The sequence below is a fragment of the Rhinolophus ferrumequinum genome, chromosome 12 (genome assembly GCF_004115265.2).
Source record: "Rhinolophus ferrumequinum isolate MPI-CBG mRhiFer1 chromosome 12, mRhiFer1_v1.p, whole genome shotgun sequence".
Taxonomy (NCBI): domain Eukaryota; kingdom Metazoa; phylum Chordata; class Mammalia; order Chiroptera; family Rhinolophidae; genus Rhinolophus; species Rhinolophus ferrumequinum.
Window position 1 is genome coordinate 49895911 of NC_046295.1, and position 13234 is coordinate 49909144.

Genomic DNA, 13234 nt, shown 5'->3' on the forward strand with positions numbered 1-13234 from the left:
AACTTAAGAATGTCTAAAATACGTTTTAAATGCCCCAGAAAACCACCCTTAAAACAAAAGTGTGTGGAATTTCTATTCTTATATTTATTGCAACATTTCATTCTGTTCCATACCTACACACCAGACTAGATTAAGTACTATGTAAAAAAAAGAAAAGTGACTATTTTTCTATATCCTGTTTTCCAAGTCAAGAATGGCCAGAAAAAGTAGTTGGTTGTTCATATCATTTTTTAGCACATCCAGTTTTCATTTATTGTTAAATAATTCAGTCTCAAATTGTATAGTGTTTAGGAAGAAATAAAACAATACATATCTGAGAGTAAACTTTATTATAAAGTTACTTTTTCAGAAAATATATTCAGTAAATATGGTAATGTAGCAACAAAACTTGGGCTTATATGCCTTTGAAATTTTAAAGTAATCTTCAGTGATGTTGATCAGGAAATGCTTTCATTGGTGGAATTACTTCTCCAGTCTCCAGAATTGTATCACCCTAGGAAAACAAACATGCTTTAGTACAAAAATCTTGTCTGCAGAGGAGCATCTACTTGGTCAGACCTCACACCAAAAATCTAGTTCAGCTTTGGCCTTCATACTATAAAAGGGACTTAGGCAAAGTAGAAGCTGTCTAAATATAAGCAATCAGTATTCAAAATCTTAAGGTGTAAGTGAAAGAACGGGAAGTTTCACTCAAAATGAACAGAAAGGGCAGGCAAGTGGTCTTCACAAAATGATAAAGGGATAATGTTTATTTTGCATGGTCCCAAGAAATAGGAGAAGCCCTAGAAATAAGTTACAGGGGAACATCTTCAGCTCAACATAAGGAGGTAATGTATTCACAGTAACTAAATGTGTGTTAGGCAATCATCAATTTACCATTTGGTACAGGATAAGTAGAGACAGAATGCAAACTTTGCCTAGGTAGCTGGTTCAGGTGTCTTTTCAGACCTAGATACAGTGTGTGGTAGAAAAGACATGGATTTTGGAGCCAGAACCAAGTGATGACAATCCTGGAACCTCCACTGACAAGCTGTATAACTTGAAGCAAAAACCTTAGCTTTAGTTTCAGCTTTGTGTTCAAGAGAGCAGATTCTGTCAGCCTGAGAGTCCGTGAATGACTGGGTACAGTAGAATTATTCACCCATCACCACCCCTGCCATTTTCTGACCTGGTACTGCTCAGGACTATTATCTGATAAAGAAATACACGTTTATTATGTTTGAGCCATTATAAATTTTGGGAAGAATTTATTACCACAGCTAGCATTACCCTAACAGAAAATAGTACCCTGAAGTGGTACTAATGCTGCGGTAATAAAAATTGAAACACATAGCACTGGCTTAGTCTGGAGGCAAAGGCTGGCACTAGAGGCTGACAGGTGGAAATAAAAGGCAGTAGTAACTTGGAAACAGTCTAATGAACTTGAGGTTCTAGGAGAGGTAGCTGGGGAAAAGTTATAGTACGTGTTTACTACTAGCTGCTTTGGGAATATACTTTAGGAAACATGAGCTCAGGCCAGAAGTGGCTGATTTGAGAGGAAAAATAAAAATGGAGAGAATAAAAAATTCAGAACCTTGCAGGATTGGAAAATCAAGTTGCTTCTGAATCTAAACAGTAAGGGTTAACACTGAAGAAATTCTGAGAAACCCAATAAAACTCGGTAAACAGAGGGACTCAGCCCTATGACAAAGAACAGACTGAAGTGAAGGTAGCCTTTCAATCAGTCTATTTCAGATGGCCTCCACATAGCTGCCACTGAGTTGAGAGAGGCAGTTGCATGAGGACAAAGGAAAGAACTTGGTAACCATGTATAGAAAGCACAGATGCATGTGGGACTGACTAGAAGCAAACAGACTCCTACCAAGTATTTTCCTTTTTCTGCCTGCCAAATGTTGTGGGGAGTAGATGGTCAAAGAAACCAAATATATAGACAACAAAGGCTTATGAATGAGCTTAAAACAACCTCTGGCACTCAACCTCCTGTGAGCAGGAAGCAGATTTAAAAGGCTGTACAACCCTAAGAAGGGCATGCCTCCCAGTACCCATTTTCCATGTGGTCTAGGTAATGAAAAAGAAAGAACTCCTTGGACAGAGCCAGGGGCCAGGAAGAACAATGAACAAAGGTGTTACTTCCAGAAAACAATCTGCCCATTCAAGTCACTTCCTACACACAAGGAGTTAGGAGTCCACAATATTTGACCACAGATTTCAGAATTGCCAAGAACCAGTGACTGCACTGCTGTCCTAATTCCACCACTGAGAAATGGGTGGGATGGGGGGACAAGGGCAAGAGATACAGTTAACTTGCCTTATTTATTCACTGGTTCTCAAATCTCAAGAGAAGTCATATCTAAACATGACAGACACTACTGTGCATCACCTAGAGATCTTGGATTTGGGACTGGTTGCAGTGATGGAATAGGATTTGGGATTTCTCCCTCAGGAAGGAACTGTGTTATAGGAGTATGTGAGGGGGAAAGAAGCAAAGAGATATTTGGTGACTAGAAGGATGGACTGTGGCAGAAATTCCAGGCATGAGAGGCTGGGGGAAAAAACAACCACTACATAGCTATTTGGGACAATGAGAATGAGTTCTGGCCAACAGGATTTAAGAGAAGTGATATAAACTACTTCTAAGATTAGACCTTAAAAGCATCCCGAGATGTCCAGACCTCTTTTCTCTTAACATGCTCTTGGAAGCCTCCTAGTCCAGGTGGCATAATTACCAGATTGAGGAAGATCGCCTGATCTACGTTAGTCTGTGATATCAATAAGAAATAGCGCTTTGTATTATTAAGCCACTGAAATTTGGGAGTATGTTTGTTACTGCCCATCCTATTCTGTTAGGTTGGTGCAAAAGTAATTGCTGTTTTCACAATTATTTTTAACCTTTTAAACTGCAATTACTTTTGCACCAACCTAATAATATGTGTACAAATGAGCTTTCTTCAGGTCATCAAATGGGAAGCTTCTCAAAGGGGTCAAAGGCATAGAAATGGAAAAACCACAATGGCAAGAATAAGAAAGTAGGAGAAATGCCATGGGATCACTATGTGGTCTTCTAATGACAACCCCCTTTCTTTTCATTTGAACAATAATGACCAAATAAATAATAAACAGATATATAAATGGAAGAATAAATTGCCCAACTGGTGAAACCAGTAAGATAATTTCCTATTTTGAGACTACCGTGTTTCTCTGAAATTAAGACCTAGCCAGACAATCAGCTCTAATGCATCTTTTGGAGCAAAAATTAATATAAGACCTGATCTTATTTTACTATAAGACCGCATCTTATATAATATAATATAATATAATATAATATAATATAATTAATATAATTAATATAATATAATAGACTGGGTCTTATATTAATTTTTGCTCCAAAAGATGCATTAGAGCTGATTGTCCGGCTAGATCTTATTTTCAGGGAAACACGGAATCTAGGCCCTGACATATCAATTATACACAATAAAATATAGAAGAAATCCCCTACTATTTCCTAAAGCAGAGTTCCAACTGGAAAGGTTAGCCAATTTTGGTGGTTCTCCCTAAAATTTACTTTGGTGGTTCTCCCTAAAATTCACAGATGATGGATCACTGTGACTGTCATTTGATTGAAGCAAGAATCAACACTGAGTTTTGTTTTTTAAAATTACAGAACTTAGAGATTGATGGTATTTCATTATTTGACCAGAAATAGACAAGAACATAACATGTATTTTACTATGTTAAATAATAACCTCACAAACAATAAAACTGACTACTGTGTAATCTTTTAATGCTGAAAAGACTTATTTTAAATTAGGATAATAGGTTACATATTCATATTATAAAATTTAAGCACACATCAACAGATTTTAAATTCACAGATGGATAAGTTAAGGTCCAACTGCCCTGAGAAACGATAGTTTGGAAATAATAACAGAGGAATTCACTTGCTATTACTGTGCTCAGGTGTCTATAGACGCTCAGGTTAGTGCCCTAAGTCTTTAACCCTACATGAAAACAGGGCACCTATCTTCAATTCACTTTAGGACTACAAAGGTGACACACGTTTTACAGCTAGGTTGAAAAGAAACGTGTCCACCTCCCATTTTCAACTGTAACTGCTACCTCACAATTTCCTCTTTTTTAAAAAAAGAAAACAAACAAGAATATACAAAACAGGCACTAAACTGACAGGGAGAAGGAACATTTTAGTCTAATGATCACTTGGAGATTGGAGAGGGAAAGGAGAGAAAAACAATGAACAAAAGAAAAACCAGAGACATTTTAAGACTTACTGGGAATATTCTGGGCTTCGTTTCAACAATGGCATATGGTTTTGTCTGCAATGAAAGTAATGTTCTGTTAATTATGGTTTTAGAGTTTCTCCTAAAATAAAATACATCATATCCCAAATGTTTAACTTAAGTTAAAAACTTGCACCAAACTCCAGACTCAAATCCAACTATTTACTCAAGATCTCTAATTGGCTATCAAACTGGCATCTCAAACTTAACCACGTCAATTACTTAACTTCCCCCAACCCCTACCCCTACTATCCCCTATCCAGCATGACTCTTTCATTCTTCCAATTAAGGTCAAAAACTTGGACTGCTAAGCAGATCCTGTTGGTTCTACCTTGAGTTTATTATCCTGAATCTGCTTCTCACTACCGCTATGTACTACTAACTCTACACTACTAACTACTACTATACTAAATAAAACCTGGTTTTCCCCGAAAGTAAGACCTAGCAGACCCATCAGCTCTAATGCGTCTTTTTGAGCAAAAATTAACATAAGACCCAGTCTTATTTTACTATAAGACCAGGTCTATATAATATGATATGATATGATATGATATTATAATATAATATATACCAGGTCTTACATTAATTTTTGCTCCAAAAGACGCATTAGAGCTGATGGTCCAGCTAGGTCTTATTTTCGGGGAAACAGGGTACTACCTTTGGTCTAAATCTCTATCATTTTCCCCTACTAGTCTCGCGGCTTCCACTCATGCCCTCCTACAATCTATTCTGTAGGCAGAGTAGAGTGATTCTTTAAGATGTATCACTCCTCTGCAGTTTTTTATTTCTTAGAGAAAAAGCCAAAGTCCTTGCTGTGATCTCTAAGACCTTGCATAATCTGACCCTTGGCTACCTCTTTGAGTGCCTACCTCTCTCTCTCCTCCATATCATAGAAAAACCAGAGATGTTTTAAGACTTACTGGGAATACGGTGGCTCCTTTGCTATTAGTCCAATCAGTTGGGCCTGCTTGAGCGTCAGGGCCCTTATACTTGATTCCTCTACCTGAAACGCTCTTCTAGATATCTGCTTGATCCATATCCCCTCTCATTAACGTTTCTCTTCAAATAGCACTTCCTCAGAGAGGCCTGAGGAAATAGCAGCCCCTGTCATTCTCTTGTCTTTTACCCTGCTTAGTTTTTCTTCTATAGACTTATCACCTCCATTATATACCTCTTTGTTTATTTTTGCCAGTATCCAAGACTAGAATAAATATGAGGGCAGGAACTCAATCTGACTTGTTCACTGCTGTATCAGTGCCTTGCACAAAGGAGGAACTTAATAAATATTTGTTAAATAAATATACTTATTAAGAACATACATCTGCAGGAAATACCAAACCAAAAAATCTAGAAGATTACTGGCAGGATGTAAAACTTGGAGAAATTGGAGCCAAAAGCAGGTGAGAAATGCAGAATACAGTGTGAGCACATTAAAATGTGCGTAAAAACATTTTATATAATACAATGTAAAGACATTAAAATGTCTCTAAGAACTGTGGCTAGAGGCAAGAAGACACTGAAATGTCATCACAGAGAATTGTAAAATTCAAGTAGGCAGTAAAGGAGTTAGCTGAAGTAAATGGGCTCCAAAGGTTATTGATGCAGTCCTACTCAAATCAAGAGAGTAAATAAGGTAAGAAGAGAGAGGCCTTGGGACCTCTATTGACACAAAACCTTTAACTAAAGATGTCCATGTTTGGCTCAGGAAAAATCACCTGGAAGCATGAATCCCTCAGATAAAGCAACCATATTAATGTCATGAATTGTCAACCCAGTAACTGCAGCTTGTTAAATGTGCTTCTCTTATAAATGTCTTTTAAATTCTAGAAAAATTTAGTTAAATATAGATGACAAAGTAAATTAAACCCAGAGTATAAACAGGTGAATGTCAAATTTAATAAGTTCTGAAATCACTGGGACAAGCCATATATTCTCTTAGAGTATTTATAATATTTAAGATAATCTGGCTATTAGAGGTTTTAAAATATTAGTTTCAGGATTCTAGTTAAAGTGCATAATTGATTTAGACTTGTGATTTTAAGTTTAAAAAGATTTTGCTTCTTGGGGTCATTAATTTGCCCTATAAAATACTTAAAAAATAAAATTGATATGTAAAATTTACAAATGCAGTTTAAAATACTTAAGAGAATTTGATTATGTTTATACATGGAATTGTTTTAGGAGAGTTCAACTTGAATTAATCCAAAAATAATAAGAACAAAGAAAGGAGACTTCGTATTTTTCTAGATGTGTAAGTAGTTTTAACAGAATTTTAAAAATGGATTTAAAGAATTAGAAAAAAAAGTTTTTAAATTTGAAACTAACACACTGAATATTACTTTATATTCCAGATAACTGAACAGTTCTTTCTGCACATGAAAACCACTCTTGGATGTTAAAAAACTGACAGAAAGTAATGTTTTCTTTTCTAGGATCTTGCATGTTAAGACAGTGAAAAAATCAGACCTATAAAGTGGCCTGTGGACTTGTAGGTAAACATAAATATGAAACCTTGTTTAAGCCCAAAGGCAATAGAAATATAAACTAAACTGACCCTTAGACATATAAATTGTTAGCCCCCTTTAATGGCTGCAGAAAGATTTTCTGTTGGTTGGTGTGTGTGTGTGTGTATATATATATATATATATTTAATGAAAACACTAAACTCCAACTCTAATTTCCTACTAGCCTCTACTAATCTCATCTTTCTAACACATAAGACAGGCCATGTCCATTTGAACATCCTCAGAAACTGATGCGGGGACATACACTCCTAAACACATTTACTTCCTCCCCATGACCAGAAAGCCCGCCTTTCCAAAACCCTACTTATAACTTCCAAGGCTAGAAATTTTAGAGCCATAAATGACTCTGAACTTTGGTTTCCTCCCCAATTTAACTTGAGCTATTTCTTCTTTAAAAGGTGTCATATATTTTCTATAGCAATTAAAGAAGAGGACATACTACCCACCCGTTCCATACTTGTAGATCAAGGGATATAATCTGCTTAGTGAAGAGAACAAAGATGATGTCAGCAATCAGATTTTAAAGAGACACATAATCAACAGAGAACAATACATATTAGAGGGAATTTTCTGAGAACCCCAGTTTGTTTCATTCTCTTTTCAACAGACTAACAGAAAGCAAACCTCAACTGGATTATCCATAATTTGTTAGGAAGTCCTTAATTTTTGTTTTTATCTTGAAATAATTTTAAACTTATAGAAAGTTGTAAGAATTGTAAAAATATTGTTTTTATTGAATCACTTCATGATAAATTGCTGACTGGTTTATTACTTTAGGATGTATTGCCTACAAATAAGGATGATATTCATAAAATAATCAATATACAGCCATCAAAATTATGAAATTAACATTGATACATTCCTAACTTCTACCTAAAGAACCCATTCAAATTTTACCAATTGTTTCCATAATTTGTTTAAAATTCTCAGAAAATCCCCTCTTACGTGACTTGTTCTCCATTGTATATGCTCTTTAAAATTCTGACTGCCAATACCATCTTTGTTCTTTTGACTAAGCAGATTAAGCCTGTTAATCAAGAACTGCATTTAGTTGACATACCTCTTTAGTTTTCTTCAACCTGGAATCTTTAATCTTTAACTTTCATGATCTTGACACTTTTGAAGATAACAAGCCAATTATTATGCAGAAAACTCCCTCAGTTTGGGTTTGTCTTATGTTTCCTCATGATTAGATTCAGATTATGCATTTTTGGCAGGAATATCTCAAAATTGATGCTGTTTTTTTTTATTGTATCTTATCAAGTAGTACACAATTTCAGTTTGTCCCATTATTGGGAATGTTAATTTAAATTTCTTGATTAAGCTGGTGCTTGCCAGGTTTCTGTACCACAAAATTACCTTTTTTCCCCTTTGTAACAAATAAGTATGTTGAAGATATGTATTTTGGAATTAATCTTAGCATCTTTTGATGTTCCTTAGCTAAATAAAATATTACTATGATGATTCTCAAATGATGACTTTTCTATTAGGTTGGTGCAAAAGTAATTGTGGTTTCTGCAATTACTATTTTAACCTGTTGAACCGCAATTACTTTCGCACCAACCTAATATTATTCCTTGTCCATTTATTATGTAGCAGTCTATTGTATAATACAAAAGAGCTTTCTCTTTTACCCATTTATTAATTCATTTAATTATTTATATGAGTCTGGACTCATAGATTTACATTTTATTTATTCAGTCATCTATCATCTACTACTATCATTATTTATTTTGATGCTCAAATTGTCCCAATGGCAGTCCTTTCTGACTATGTCCTTTTGATATATCTCCATCATTCTTTAAATAATTCCTTACTTTCTGGCACAACAAACTCATCTTGTATTTTCCCTGCCCCAGCCCTGGAATGGGCCATTTCTCCAAAGAGCTCTGGATCCTGTCCATGGAGAATTTTATTCAGAAAATAAGACCAGGCTACTAGATGTACTAATTACCACAAGGTAGCACTGCCTCCAGATGCTGTCAGTGGACAGAGCTAGGAAATATCTACACTTAACATCTATAAGTGTTTAAGTATACATGTATAAGTATAAATTAATATAAGACCTGGTATTATATTATATTATATTATGCTATACTATATTATATTATAAAGACCTGGTGTTATAGTAAAATAAGACTGGGTCTTATATTAATTTTTGCTCCAAAAGATGCATTAAAGCTGATTGTCCAGCTAGGTCTTATTTTCAGGGAAACACGGTTCCAGATGTCCTCGTCCCCTTGCTTAGGTTTCAATATCCTACATACACCAAGTTGTTGCTGGTTACTCTCCAAACAGGTGTACTAACTCCCCCACTCTCCACCCACCTAGCAACCCATTCAGGCTCTAACACTCCTCAGTGGGTACAAGAATCCCCTCCTACTCTGTTTGGGTTACAATACTCCATGCTAGGCAGCCACCACTGCTCTCCCTTCCATGCCACTCCCCAAAATGCACTCCTTCCTAACCCTGATGGGGAGCCCGTACCCTAACCAGGCTATCCTTAGCCTTTAAAAGATGGCAACTGGCTCAGTTCAATCACCACATGGAAGATCTTTCAGTGAAAAAGTTCAAGCCTTTGAACATCCTGGATTCTTAAGAAAAAAGTTGTGAAAAAGCATATAAAATGAAGAAAAGGGAAATGGGATGATGACAAAGATAACCTTTGTTTATCTTGAATTTTATCTTATACCAGATCTATGCTCAAAAAAAGAAGCAGAAATTCTTTTCTCTCTTCTTACTCATGACCCTGAGTTTACACTAATATTATAATGTCAACCACATTCTGATCATTTAAGTACTGTTTCTATGAGGAGTGCATTTCAAGTTGTAAGCAACTAATATATAAAGATTTCCTTTTTGAAAAACCATACATTATTTAAGTTTCATCAAACCTTTTACCTAAAAGGATTCAAAGTAGTTCAAAATTAGTTATAAGTGACGGATTATTTCCACTAAGTAAAGCAAGGTAGGGCATACCCACATAAGAAATAGTTTTGTACAATACTGAAAATAAATTCTGAAAAACACATATTTAAAACATACTTACATTCACATGATATTTGAGATAATAATGAATAATCCAGGCCGGTATAAGTACATGAGTGAAAGCAAAGATAGTGTGTCGGTATGTCTTATAGATCTGGGGGGAAAAAAACAATACACAAAATAAACAGATACCTCGTCTTTTACATTTGTGGCAGAAAAAAAGCCTCAATGATAAAACAATGTCATGATTACATTAAAATCTCTAAATGCTACATAGTTCTTGATAGTCTGTAGCTAACCTGACCCATTCAAATATTTTTATAGGGCCGGCCAGAGTTGAGGGCAAAGGACGCTTAAGTAGCGTTTTGCAAAACTATAGTAAGACATTAATAGATATTTCTTTTAAAACTTATTTCTAAAAATATCCTTTATTTTTGTTCAAGATAAAACATGGCATAAATAATGGAAGACTTTTTACTGATTTAACCAGAGTAATCAAACCTATAGAATTTTTCAGGTAGTCATGTCCCTAATTTATCAATTTCAGATACAATCGCCACCACTTGCATCATTCTAGGTGTAAGGCAGAAAACCTGGGCACACCGATGCTGGAAAAAGTGTTTTACATACTGGGATAGGGGTGTTCCAAGCTCACTTTGAGATGCCTTCACACTACTTTAAAAGAGAAAGGCAAAAGAGAACTAAAAAATGGAACTTCGCCACGGCAGCCAATTTGACTGAAACACATCTACCCTTTCACGGAAAGGATTCTAAGTGTTATAATAGATATGATTATAGACGTAAAAATTAACTCAAAGTAAGGAAAGACAGATTTTAACAAATGATTATATCACTAGCTGATGGGTAGGGTGTCTACTTTCAACCAGTGGCTGCCAGAATCAACAAGTAATGTCAAGGATACAAAGGGTGGGAGAAGGGTTAAATTAGAGTTTAATTTTACCACCATAAATATCTCATACCATCTTCTCGGAAAAATTTGCACCAGACGTTGGAGCACAGTAAAAAAGTAGATACACATGGATTTCAATGTGAACTCCTTCGATTCCTAGCTCTGTGACCATAGATAAATCACTGAATTTTTGTAGGCCTCTTGTTTCCACTCATTTAAAATGAGAATTAGGAATAGTTTGCTACCTCATAGGAGTAAAGAATTAAAGTAACATGTAAAACCCTCAGCAAAGTGCCACACACAAAGTAAGCACCCAAGTGTTACTTAGTAGTAGTAGTACCATTATCAGCCAATGTCATAGCTAACTGAAAGCAACTCGTAGTGTTCATCACCCATATTGATGTGATCTAATTAAGGCCTCAAGAAAATGTCCAGAGACCTTGAAAATAAAGACAGCTCTTGAACGAGTGATTTTCTGCCAAGTCCAGGCATGGCATTTTTTTAATGAAAAAGTGTGTTAAAAGGAGATAGTGGTAGTTTAGAAAGATGGTTCATGAATATGACTCTTGGAGCACACCAACAGGCCCTGTCTTTTGTGGTGATAGCCTGGAGGCTGCACTACCAGCTAGAGGCTCCTGGTGCCTTCTGGTAGTTGGATGTAATGTTAGTTGGTCTCCTAACCTCAACCTTAAAAAAATCAGACAAATGTTCTCAAATACTAAAATCATAGAATTTTAACTAGTGAATCCTTGGCTATCATTCTCAGGGAAGATATCTAGTCAAAAGAGAACCAAACGTAAAACCTAAACAGATTCGCTCTCGTCACATTTGATAGCAAAGGGGCATGACTCTTCCAAAGCCGTACATACTCCTGGACTCCCAGCTCCCAGCCCAGGACTATTAAGACAAGGCAGCATCCCCGCTAAACCTAAGTCTCAGTTGAACCTGCTTCTCCCTCGGGGAACTACCAGGACTTGCGGGCGGTGTCAGCCCGCACACCAAGGCGATGTTTGTCAGCCCTTGGTTTGGCTACAAGGAGTAGGCGTCCCAGGTCGTGGTGGGTTGTGCGTATGGGGGCGGGGAAGGCCTGTCACTCACCATGTTCTTCCAGGGGGTCTGGTTCTGCAGAAATTTATTCCAGAAACTCTCCATAGGCCACATCCTCTGCGGGGGCAGCACCGGCTCCCGGGGGCTCAGCTCCTGGTCCTTCAGCCATCGCCTTCTCAGTTCTCGAAGCTGCTGCAGCCGCAGCTTCTCGTCTGGCGTGTACCCCGTCATGTCGCCGCTGGTACCCAGGCAGAAAGAGACGGCGCGCCCCCGAACCAGGGTCTTGTCACTTATGCGCGCTCCCTCTCGGCAAAGCGACCTTGCGAGGACGCCTGGGAGCGGCGCGCCGATATGATGTCACTCTGGTCCTACCTCTGCAGCGGCTCCAATCTCTGCGTAGTGGCTGAGCATGCGCAGAGACCTGCGCGAGCCCCGATTTGCGGTTGGGGCAGCGTTTTATTTGTGGGAAAGAGAAGAGGCGACAAGAAAAAAGTATGAGAAGTGAGAGGACTAGAGGTTCTGATAAGGAAGAACTGGTGTGCTGGGAGCTGGAACGTTGCGAATATATGATTCATTGAATGTGGTGTCCCAATGCAAAGTTCTTCATTTGCCTTTCTCACCTTGGAATTACTCTTCCCCTGACTTAGAGAGTCTGGAGCCTTACGTCCAAGTTTAAATCCCAGCCGTGAGGGTGACTGGTCAAATGACCTTGACCAGCTATATCAGTATGTTCCTTCATTTGTATGTACTTCGGAAATAAAAAGAGTAGTTTAGGAGAATTAGATGCATACACATGTTGACCTGCTATCCCATTTCTAGGACTCCATCCTAAAGATACAGTAAAAATATAAAAGGAATGTGCACGGCTATTCACTGCAGCACTATGTATAAAAAATACTGGAAATTACCCCAAAATTCCTCAATAGAGGACTGGTTGAATAAATTTATGGTACAATAACACAATGAAGTGCTCTATATGCAATTGTGGATTATTTTTAAATATATTGTTAAATGAATAAAACTAAGGAGAGACAAGTGTATATAGAATGTTACCTTTTATTCAAAAAAGGGAGGGTGGCAATAATACTAAATATATATACATGTTTGCTTAAATTTTAAAAATAATGGAAAGGAAAACTTGATTTTTTTTTTTTTAAATGTTACCTATGGGGAGGAAGGGAATAGGATAGAGGAGAAGGGATAGAAGCTAAACTTCTCTGAATATATCTTATTTAATAGATTTGACTCTAGAAACATGTAAACATTTCATAGCATGAAATTAAATTTACAAAAAAAGCAGCCTCTAAATATCAAAAGTAAAAACACATGGTTCTAACTGATCTGCTTGGTGATAATAATCTCAAAAACACACCATATAAAGTAACTTTAAACCATCAAATTACTGTACATCTATAGAGAGATACACCTCAAAGACAAAAAGAACTGCAAAAAAAAATCTTCAGCTGTTT

At 36.7% G+C, this 13234-nt stretch overlaps 1 protein-coding gene across 2 annotated transcripts; it reads right to left on the reverse strand.

Moving 5' to 3' along the window:
- Nucleotides 1-276: 276 nt before the first annotated feature.
- Nucleotides 277-12136, reverse strand: NDUFB6 (NADH:ubiquinone oxidoreductase subunit B6). 2 transcript variants are annotated; one of them, XM_033123993.1, is made up of 4 exons: nucleotides 11817-12130; nucleotides 9870-9962; nucleotides 4287-4331; nucleotides 277-493 (listed from the first exon to the last, which is right to left on the reverse strand). In XM_033123993.1, exons 1-4 carry the CDS (start codon nucleotides 11994-11996, stop codon nucleotides 425-427), a joined length of 387 nt encoding a protein of 128 aa, XP_032979884.1. In that variant the 5' UTR covers nucleotides 11997-12130; the 3' UTR covers nucleotides 277-424. The 2 variants fall into 2 exon arrangements, with proteins under 2 accessions (XP_032979884.1, XP_032979885.1); XM_033123994.1 differs by lacking the exon at nucleotides 9870-9962 and having other exon boundaries at nucleotides 11817-12136.
- Nucleotides 12137-13234: the final 1098 nt, after the last annotated feature.

What these genes read in the sequence shown, in the direction of transcription:
- NDUFB6 (XM_033123993.1), bottom strand. Translation starts at nt 11,996, where the DNA reads ATGACGGGGTACACGCCAGACGAGAAGCTGCGGCTGCAGCAGCTTCGA. An exon ending in AGACCCCCTGGAAGAACATG is followed by an intron (nt 9,963 to 11,816) that starts GTGAGTGACAGG and finishes TTTTCCCCCCAG; the next exon opens with ATCTATAAGACATACCGACA. An exon ending in ATCTCAAATATCATGTGAAT is followed by an intron (nt 4,332 to 9,869) that starts GTAAGTATGTTT and finishes CTTTCATTGCAG; the next exon opens with ACAAAACCATATGCCATTGT.